Genomic DNA, 10,666 nt, shown 5'->3' on the forward strand with positions numbered 1-10,666 from the left:
TCGGCAAATCCTCGGCACGGTCGATCGCGCCCTTACCGACTCTCATTCAGAAACCCGCACAACAGGGTATAAACAAACAAATGTGTATGCGAGACAGGCAGAGTCAAGATCGCGCGTGAAAACAATGGGACAACGGGAGGAGGGCCCCGCTGACCGCCCGAGATTAATAGATAGGAGCACGCGGGTATTACGACGTGGTAGGGGACGTGGTGCAGGAGGACGAGGAAGGAAGAGCATCGGCTCGACTAGGCACTGTTGTGGGAGAGATGCGAAGGTTCGTTGCACCGCGAGAGAGCGGCTCGTTCCAGGGCCCGAGAGAAAGGCCCGCGAGCGCACGGGCGCTCGCGTACACACTCGGGCTACCAATACGTATCGGCATCAACATCAACATCGGCATTAAAATCGGCTCGTTGACCGCAACGTCCCTGGCGAGCTCCAATTTACGAATGGCACGTAATAGTAAAAATTGAAGCGATCGAGATGCTAAGCGCGGCAGGATGGGTCCGGAGTCCCGTGGCGCATGCGTACGTCTGTGTTTGCGCGTCGTCCGCTGGGCGCCTGCGCGCATCCGCAGTTGGGGAGGGGTCGGAAAGGGGGTCCGGCAGCGCCGCGCCTTTGTGTTTATAGTTGGGCCCCGTGCGCAGCTGCGCCTCGGCAGTCTTGTCGTCGACGTCGCAGTTTGCGCGTCATCTTATCCGTTACCTCCGTCATGTCGTCAATCTATTGCCAGAGGCCCAGGAGGCCCCTCACCGTGCGCAGGGCCACGAGGGTCGCCAGGTTGAGGCTGTCCGGCAACGCCAGCGGTGAGTCCGTGCAATCATCCTCCTCGACTCCCTCATTCGTTTAGTGTCGTTGGTCCGGTTGGCAGTGGCGGTGGCGTCGACGGCCCCTCTGACGACGGCAACGACAATATCGAGCGCGTCTTTATGTCATTTTATGCCTACGGATCGGCATTTGCCTCCTTCCGACGACACACTTTCACTATCCCGAGCACTATCGATCAGCCGAGCCTTATCGATGAGTGGCAATCTATCCTGACAGATATGCGTAGTAAAACGCGTCCGTATACATACTTTCTCGAGCGCCGCTTCTATCAATCTTACTTAACTGCACTGTATGCCCGTTCGCCCGTCTTATTTAACGATTTACATTTTCCTTATTTTTCTTTCATTTATATTTGACTTTAGAGCCTGCCTCTCGATGACCGACAGCGTTCGTGACTCATCGTTATCTCAACTAACCCTTTTCATAGAGACTGCGCATCTTTAATCTTTCGACAAGAGGTGAAAGAGAGAGAGAGAGAGAGAGAGAGAGAGAGGGGGGACAGCGTTACGGGCTTGGAAACGCTTTCGGCCTAACACACGAAATTCTACGAACAAACAAGACGCACATCCCTTCCCTAAAACTTTAGGTTTGGGGCTGAAGCGTCGTCGTTCTTCGAGTCCTCCCACCCCCGTTAGACGCGTTTCGTTGACGCATCGTTTCCATGATGCGCATTGGAAGAGACAGCAAAAGGAGATGGCTATTATTCTTGCTTATTAAAAAAACAAACAAAAACAACAACAATAATAATATGAATAATAAGAATATCATCCAAAACAATTAGAATAAAATGAAAAAAAAAGAATGCCAATGCGTGCAAGCCCTCCTCTATATGTCGAGTGTCGTACGATCGCTCGATTCATAAATTGATGTACGTTGGTGTGGGCGAGCGTGCATACACGTACACGCACACGTAAACTTGCATTGGCTCCAATGATGCGGCATCTGTTTTTCTTCTTCCCCCTGGGCGCCTCGAGTTTCTTCTCCCTCGGTGTTTACCTGCCCACGCGTTTCATTACGTAACTCACGTAGTTCTATAGGTCGCATCGTTTAGTGGGGGGGGGGGGGGGGGGGAAGGTGTGCTTGGAAACAAAGAACTATGTACAAGTACGCGTTCTATATGTGACAATTTCATTCGCTTGCATCTGGGACACACTTGATTTCTTTGACTTTGTTTCTAATTAACGCTCCGTTGGTATCCCATCCTCGCGTTTTTCCCCAAGGGAGTGGCAACGATTTTCCGTAGACATTCCACGTCAAGCATTTTCGTAGTTATGCACGCGAAAGGATAAACGTCCTAGGTGAGGCCCTGGCCGCGTTATTATGGGGCTGTACGTTCGTGGGAACGTACCACCTCCTCCTGCTATTCCTTCACCAGCACCTCCTCTTGCTCTTCTTCCACCTCCGCCACCTGCTTGCCCTGCTGTTGATCCTGCTCCTCCGGCTGTTTCTCCATCGAGCTACGCATAGCATCGATATCAAAAGATATCGCTCTCGATTGACGCGATTGGCCGTTAGCACCATTAGACCCAACTACGACCTAACCTGACCCAAGTTACTTTTCACGGGCGCGGTGGCGTCAGCTATAGCAGCACGGGGAGGGAAAAAGGTACGCGTCCCCGTTACGTTTTCCTACTATTTTCTAGAAGACTCGTCATGCCTTAGTCACCATTAATCACGCGTTTTCCGATTCCTTTCCACCGCCGTTTTCCCTGCTTCGAGCCCACGACTTTGTTCGTTACTACGACGAGATGGAGAAAGAGAAGCCCACTGCCCGCCCGTCCGCCCGCAAGAAATCTGTGCCACGGGTTTCCCACGGGCTTAGATTCGCCGTAATTTCGTTCGGCGGCCGCTCACTGCCCCGCGTACGCGGTAGTGGGGGGCAGGTGGGTCTCGACGGTAGTAAGACGCGCTCGAGACAAATCGATCCTCTCCGCAAGTGCCACCCGAACAAAGAGAGTCCCCCTACCACGGAGCCACTGTCAGTGGCCACCGACACTCCTTAGCACAACTTTATTACCGATTTCTCCTTTTTCAATTCTCGAGTCGCCACAGACGGGCTATCACCACCTACCACCGCTATCTTTTGGCCTCTAAATTTGCCTCGCTAATTAGGGCGATTTGCGAAATTGGGGCACGAGCGCTACTGATAAGATCGGCTACGATAATAACGGTGTCGTTAAGAAGAAAGCACGAACGCGTTGAATCTTGAGAAACGACTCGGCGGTGAAAATCATGGGCCTAGTACAATGGGTCGCGGAGTTGTGAGGTAAAGAGAAAGAGAGAGAGAGAGAGATCCGGTGGGCTAGTAAGAGGCAGAGGGGGTAGCGGAGAGGCGTGTGTTACAATAACACGTGCTACCTAATAGCGGCTAGGAAGTAACGGTAAACTTCGTCGTGGAGAGCAGAGGGCAGATAACGCGTGCGTGAATGCGTTCACGCACTTTTATATTATCAAAGCTCCCAAACGAGCTGTACGGGGAGGATTAGCGTAATTTTACGAGGGCAATTAAGAAATAACGCACGCCACTAAGTTCATGACTGCTCGGAGGATGACTTTATTATTTTGAAATCGCCGTGGCTGCGACGTGTAAAAAAACGAGAAGAAGCACCGGCGTCGAGTCCCGTGTGCTCCGTCGTGTGAAACGATGGCACCGGAAGCTCAGCCGGGACTCTGTCTTTCGTCCTCACCTTCTGATCGCATCCTTCAATGTTTCTCGTCGCTAAGTAACGAACCGAAAATCAGGCGCTGTGACTTCAGTTGTTGTCTGCAAGCGCGAAATTTCATCTGTGATTAGATGGTGGCGGTGTAAAGTGCCCTCCGAGGAAGTTGTCAAGAGATCAGATGGAGAGTGGACGCGGCCGCAGTAATGGTGAAGGGGAAGGAGGATGACGTGAAGGAGGGACGGGACGGGACGGGACAGTAGCACGTGCGACGGCACGTGTGTCCCGGGGGCTATTCTCAAGAGTCGAAGACACTTGGCGTGGCGTCGCGATTTACGTGGACGTACACAACAGTGGCGGTGTCGTCGTCATCCTTTATTACGCAATATAGTGTTAGAACGAAAATAACGATATGCAGGGGGAGGGGGGTACAGTCAGAGTCTTGCGGTAGTCTGCGCGAAAAAGCGATTCGATACGTCACGAATGTTCCCACGCCCACGGTATTGCATGTAGAGGTACGTACGCGCGTATATGATGGGGCGAGCGATCGGTGCCCCGGAGTCTTCGCCCCCGGCATTATCTTTGCTGGTATCGGCGCATGACACCAGACACCACCTCTCATCGTGATCGCTCTCTAAAGAAAGGACAGCCAAGTCTCTAACAGATTTAGGTGGGAAATGCGCTTAATTTGTCGATCCGAAACAGCCAAGAAACTCACTCGCTTCGCTCGACGAGCGAGATAAGTGGCGCGCGAGCGTTGGTGGGCCCGATGGGACCAAGTTTTTCTTAATATTATGAAAAAGATGTTGATCGTCACGGGACGAAGATCGAGAGCCACAGAGAAAAGGAAACGCGGAGAGTGAAAGTCGAAGGCGAGAAAAGGAGAGAAGGCGCTCTCGGATTTTTTTCCTTGTTTTCTTCTTCTTTACACTTGTTACTCCTGGGAGTAAATGCCTTTTTTCGTCCCACTCGGGCGTTTCGAGAAGGTGTGTAACAACTCTGATCGACTCGTAAAATAACGATATTACAATGTTCTACGCGACGGAGCTCGCGCTGATGAGGAAAAAAGCCGATGTAGCAACGATAGACCACGTCGAGCTTAACAAGAATATTTATTGTTGTAGCGGTGCAGGGAGAAAGAAAACTGAAGGGAAAAACCGGTTCCCAATCTCGACATTTTCCGAGATTGTCAATACACTCGGCTAATTGGTTATTTACAATCGGTTAACAAAAGGGAGGTGGTAGGAGCGATAGTCGCGGTCGCACGGGTCGGTGCAAGAAGGGGATGGATGGGAAGAAGAGAAGGAGTGGCGGCGGCTGCGATACACGCGATTTTTATCAAGAGCGTATACTGCATTTGGGACTTGTGGAGAGCAAATTGGCCGGAATGTATGCGCGTCTCTCTGTCATTGTCGTGAGACGGTTTCGCAATCTTGGCTCAGGGTTTTTATACTCTCCGATTGCTTAAAATTCGTGACGTCGGGAGGAAACTCGGCACGGCCCGACGCCACTCCTGTTACAACTCTGTGGTTTCCTCCTTCGTATGCATGCAGCGCGAACTTCCTGTACGGGCGCGCTTCCTGCCGCCGCGCAAGAAAGATAAAGAATACATAAAGCAGTGGAGTGACGAAGGTCTTCGCTTACGGCGATTGCGTATCGGTCAGAAGCGGTAGAAATCGCTCGGAGCGAACGAACGAGCGAGCGAAGAATGAATATTCTTCTAACCCAGTTATAAAAACCGAGCGCTTGGCATTGCCGTCGACGATTCGCGAGCTCGTGATTTACGGGACCGTGTCGCGACACCGAGGGAATAACGCGCGCGTGCATATACATATACAAGCGTAAACTGTGCGAAGGCAAGGAAACGCTTAGCAAATATAGCGCATGACTAATTCAGATAAACGCGCCCACTCTTTAGTGTTTATCAGCGCAGCACATCAAAGGGACTACACTTATTTTTCATACGACGGAATCGATTGTAATTGCGGGGAGAATTTTGGTTGCCATGTCCGGGTGCAAAAGTACGTGCTTTTGTTGCGCGGCCCGCATGATGGGCCCGCGATACGTTTCGAGCCATCGATTCCTGTTTGAAAAGGCTCGCGAGAATGCTCCCTGAATGCTACCGATCAGAACAAGAGAAGAAGAAGAAAAAGAAGCCGAAGCAGGACAAGAACCTTTTGGAATTCATTCGTCCCTCCCATCCTCCCACCCTCGGCACCTATCGTGGAGTATCCATATTTTTTGCGAGCATCACGCGATAGTGAAACTATAGGGATCGAAGGTACCCGCGGCTCTCCAGCGATTTTCGAATTACCGCAATAACAGACCAGCTCTCTCTCTCTCTCTCTCTCTCTCTCTCTCTCTCTACTGCGGTTGGAAAAACTCTTGGCTGAAAAGCGCCGTGGAGCGGAGTAGCTATTACAATTAAAACGAGACTGCGCCACGCTAGAATCGCCACGAGGTCGGGCAGGATTCGCTTCGCCGATATTTTCGCCCGCGGAAGCGTGTAATTTCCTCCGCCTCGACCTCGTAACCAGCGAGGAAACTCAAGATAAAAGAACTCCTACCTCGTATATAGATATATATATAACACCCCCCCCCCCTAACCCCCCCCGCTGTTTATAGACCATAGATGAGCGATTTCCCACGACAGGCGATCCACTGACTCTTACCATATTATCTTTACGTTACAGCGCCCAGATCAACGAACGCTGGCACGAATAATCTGCCGCCCCTCACCTTCCACCAGGTACACGGCGACAACATACGGTTATGCAACGGCAACACCACCGCCAGACGGCACGAGAGCTTTTGCAAGGGCGTAACCTTCAGCGCCCGACCAGTCCGAGTCGGCGAAAAGGTGAGCCTACATCTATCAAATTCCGTTCGAGGCCACGACCGACCATCACTCGCTATGTCAATTGTTGTCGTTGTCCATTATCTTTCTCCACGGACGGTCGATTTCGCGAACTAGTCATTTTACCGCCCAAGCTGTAAACGCGCGCTCGCTCGCGCGATTGTTCCTCGTTTTCGCATCAATTCGTAGGAGGCGCGAGGTGCCCAATGATATGGCCCGTAGTCGTCCGCACATTAAATTAAGCGACATCGTCGAAAACGATGATGAAGACGTCGAAGACAATAAGCAAACATGGGCATCACTTACGGGTCGACGAAACGGACAATCCCATCCAGCCGCTGATACGAAGGAATATTAATTAATTTGGTGCGACCGTGTTTGGAATGGCGGGCGACTATCTTTGAACGGCCGGTTTGAGGAAAAAAATTCGCCTGCGAGTCCATTTGAGCCGATTACGAGAGAGAATGATGACTATTAAGGATTCCCCTCGCTACCTTGAGCTCGTCAATTATGCGTGTGAAAGTACACCTTTTTTCTCTTATTCTGGGTTAAAGTCACGAGTGCCGCGTGGGCGACGGAATTTCCATTACGGTGTCTTCACCCCCCCCCCCCATCAATCACCGCTATCCCATCAGGTTCCTCGTTCCTCGCTTGTGCCGCTTTCATCCTCTTGCACGGAGCAGACCACCAAAAGATCCGCCGAAAGAGAAACGCGGATCTCCTGGCATCATGTCCCCGTCGTAGTGAAAGACGTGTGTTTTCAATTAGATTCGACGATTATAGTGAGAATAGTACAATTACAAATCGAAAAATCGAGGTGTAATCGTTGCATGATGCAAAGAACGCGCTGAAGCTTTCTTGAAACTTTAGCCGTATAAGAGGCCGCGCGTTTAAATAAATTACGAGACTACAACCCTCTTCCTCCCTATCCCTCCCAATTAACAAATCCCGCTCGCCCACGAACGATTCTTTGTGTGGCGGAGTCCGGTAGTAGAGCGACGTTTCCAAAAAGAACTTGGCTCTTCCTTTGTTTCTTTATCTATTCGCTCGTTACCTCCTTCTCTCCCCCACTCCCTTGCCCCTCTCCCGCCCACTCATCAAACACGCACGCACGCTCAGATATCTCTCTCAATGTCTATATCTGTATTTCTTTCTCTGTTGTCGCGGTTGCTTAGGTATGCATCAAGTTCCTCGAAATCTCGGACAACTGGAGCGGCGTCGTAAGGTTTGGCTTTACGAGCAACGACCCCGTTAACGTGCGCAACGGACTACCGCGCTATGCTTGCCCAGACCTTACCAACAAGCCCGGCTACTGGGCCAAGGCCCTCGCCGAGCGTTTCGCCGGCCGCAACACGGTCCTCTTCTACTACGTCACATCAGCCGGCGACGTACACTTCGGTGTGAATGGCGAAGAGAAGGGCGTCTTCTTCAACGGCGTGGAGACGCGCAACCCGCTCTGGGCGGTGATCGACGTCTACGGCAACAGCACGGCTATCGAATTCGTCGATCCCAACAGGCAGCGCTTCAACAACGTGCGCCGCAGCGCCGAACGAAGCAACGACAACAATGCCCAGCACAGCAGGCACTCAACCATGGACGACGTGAGCAACGCCAGCAGGGACATCGAGAGGATCATCGTATCCACGCTGCAGAACTCCCTGCAGAACTCATTGCAGAATATCAGCATACACTGTGATCACGACACCGATCTTCCCTGTCTCAAGTATCAACCTCTCGGCGCACTCTTCACGCCCCTCCCCTTCCACCCGTAAGTTCACGATCTCTGATTGCCACGTCAATGTAACCATTAAATCATTCCATCTGTAACTAAACGCGAAACAATTTTTTCCTAGGACCCGCGGACGCAACATCCGCTTCAGCCATCAGCAATGCGTGGCGACGCGCACCGACACGGAGTTCTGCCATGGCTACGCCTTCACGAATCGACCCCTCGTTCTCGGCGAACGCCTCGTCGTCCAAATCCTGTCGACGGAGCCGATGTACGTGGGCGCCCTCGCCCTCGGCCTCACCTCCTGCAATCCCATGCATCTCACCGTCGAGGACCTACCCGATGACAGCGATCTTCTGCTCGACCGGCCCGAGTACTGGGTCGTCTCCAAGGACGTGGCCTCGAGTCCCCAGCCGGGCGACGAGATCGCCTTCACGGTTACGCACTACGGTGAGGTACAGATGAGCAAGAACGGCGGCCCACCCAATGTCGTCATGCACGTCGATCAAAGTCTCATGCTCTGGGCCTTCGTTGACGTCTACGGGAGCACCGAACGAGTGCGCATGTTCACGGGCCGCGATTTCAGCTCCCTCTCCCAGCAACGACAGCCTCAGCAGCAACAAACCCAGCAGCAGCCGCAACAACAGCAACAGCTCCAACAGCCCCAGCCCCAACAGCAACAAAACCAGCAGCCCCAGCTTCAGCTTCAGCAGCAACAACCACAAACACCACAAACGACGACCCCGGCCGTAACCACGGCCCGGACCGCGGTTCCAGGGACCGTCGCTGACTTCTCGCGTTTTCCCGAGCTGGTGCAATTCAAACCCGCGGTCGGCGGCGGCACCGTCCTCGTCGTCAACCTTCCGCCCCAAGGCTCTCACCCAGCGCCACCACACCCGACAACGACTCAGCCACAGTACGCGCCCGCGAACCGTCGCGCCGCCACTCCACGCCAGTCATCGACGACGCCTCCGCCCCCAAGCACAGGGACGATGGCGAGCACGAGCTCCTCAACGTATGTCGAGCCCGTGAACTGCCAGAGCACGAAGCCCGGTGGTGGCCAGCCCCTCTCGCGACTAATGTGGCGGGAGGGCCTCCAACCCCCGACCCCCGGTCAGCCCTCCGAGTGCTCCATCTGTTACGAAAGGAACATCGACTGCGTCCTCTACACCTGCGGACACATGTGCATGTGCTACACGTGCGCCCAGCAGCAGTGGCGCGGTAAGGGCGGCGGTCACTGCCCCCTCTGTCGGGCCGCCATACGCGACGTCATACGCACCTACAGATCCTGAAGCGAGGAGCGGCAGAGTCGCTGCCTGCGGCCGCGTACCCGTGCCAAAGCTGCGCTGAAATAAAGGGCTACGAGGATCGACATCCGGATGCATCCGGAGACTCGGGCCTCCCACCCGAGCCTCCTCCGACCCCTCTCTACGGAGCGTCTTTATTCCATCTTTTATCTCTACGTTACGTATACGCACGTGCAAACCATCCAAGCCACACACCCACCTACCCATCATCCGCGCATTCACGTATGCACAAACATTGTAGCTTCGTTGACTTGGTATTAACCGGCGCAATCACAGTCTTTTAGTATACATTATATTATATTGTGTCACCCATGTACATATACGTATACGCGTGGTCCTTATCAATACATACACGCATACGTGCGCGCGCGCGAATGAACGAACGAATTGATATCATTGATTATTGTAACTATTGCGCGTGTGCCAGTTTTTTGAAGGGGGATATGATCCTCCTCGGCATTTTGGACCTACTTGTAAGGCAAACTTGCAATTTAGAAAAGCGGCACGTAATGAAAGGAGACGTCGTTGTCCCGTTTTCTTTCTCGTACGCTGCGAATCATTAGCGAAGAATTATGTCATATACGTATATCAACGTATACGCACGCGTAGTTTGCATCAACCAAAGAGATTCTGCATTACGAGTCTTGGCGGCTTCGAGGCGTCAAAGGGAGAAAATGGCATTGCAAATGGGAGGTTTTGAGAAGTTTATTATTGGAGCTTGGTCGTCGAATATTTTTATGTCCGAGAGAGCACACGAGCGTGCACATGAATATTTGTTGTCGCTTATCGAGGTGGCGAGCCGAGATCCAACCAAAACAATAAGTTTGAGAAAATCGATGAGAGAAGTACCGAAGCGATTCGCACTTTTATCCTACTGAGCGGTTTTATTTTTCTTAAGTAGTGCCGCGAGGCTTTTTCCTGCGAGGAGGAAGGCCGTGCCTTAATATGCGAGTCGGAGGAACGATAATTCCAAGCACTCACGAAAAACAATAAAGGAAAATGAAAAGAAAATGAACGACGTATTTCAAAATGAACCAAACTAATTGATTAAATTTTTTTAAAAATTTTTCCACTGACAAACGCAAAGCTAAACGTTTAACGAATGAATAACGAAAAAAGAATTAATATTCGACGCCGGAGGATTAAAAGTGTTGTTGAGCTCTGAAAGCTATATCTTGTGCGTTGGGAATTGGTTGAATGTACGGGGGGGAGAGGGGGGGGACCCACGCAATAAATGCAGTAGTGAAATCTCTAGTCCAGCGAGCGGCAGTCGCCTTCGTATATCTGC

The 10,666-nt window shown here is 52.1% G+C and overlaps 1 protein-coding gene across 1 annotated transcript; it reads left to right on the forward strand.

Moving 5' to 3' along the window:
• Positions 1-535: 535 nt before the first annotated feature.
• neur (E3 ubiquitin-protein ligase neur) lies at positions 536-10,424 on the forward strand. Its single transcript, XM_011499330.1, is given in 6 exon segments — positions 536-803; positions 6,179-6,345; positions 7,518-8,110; positions 8,196-8,679; positions 8,682-8,846; positions 8,848-10,424. Coding segments are annotated over 6 exon segments (2,019 nt in total). The 5' UTR covers positions 536-709; the 3' UTR covers positions 9,364-10,424.
• The last annotated feature ends 242 nt before the right edge of the window (positions 10,425-10,666 follow it).

The sequence above is a fragment of the Ceratosolen solmsi genome, unplaced genomic scaffold, assembly GCF_000503995.2.
Source record: "Ceratosolen solmsi marchali unplaced genomic scaffold, CerSol_1.0 scaffold10, whole genome shotgun sequence".
Lineage (NCBI taxonomy): Eukaryota > Metazoa > Arthropoda > Insecta > Hymenoptera > Agaonidae > Ceratosolen > Ceratosolen solmsi.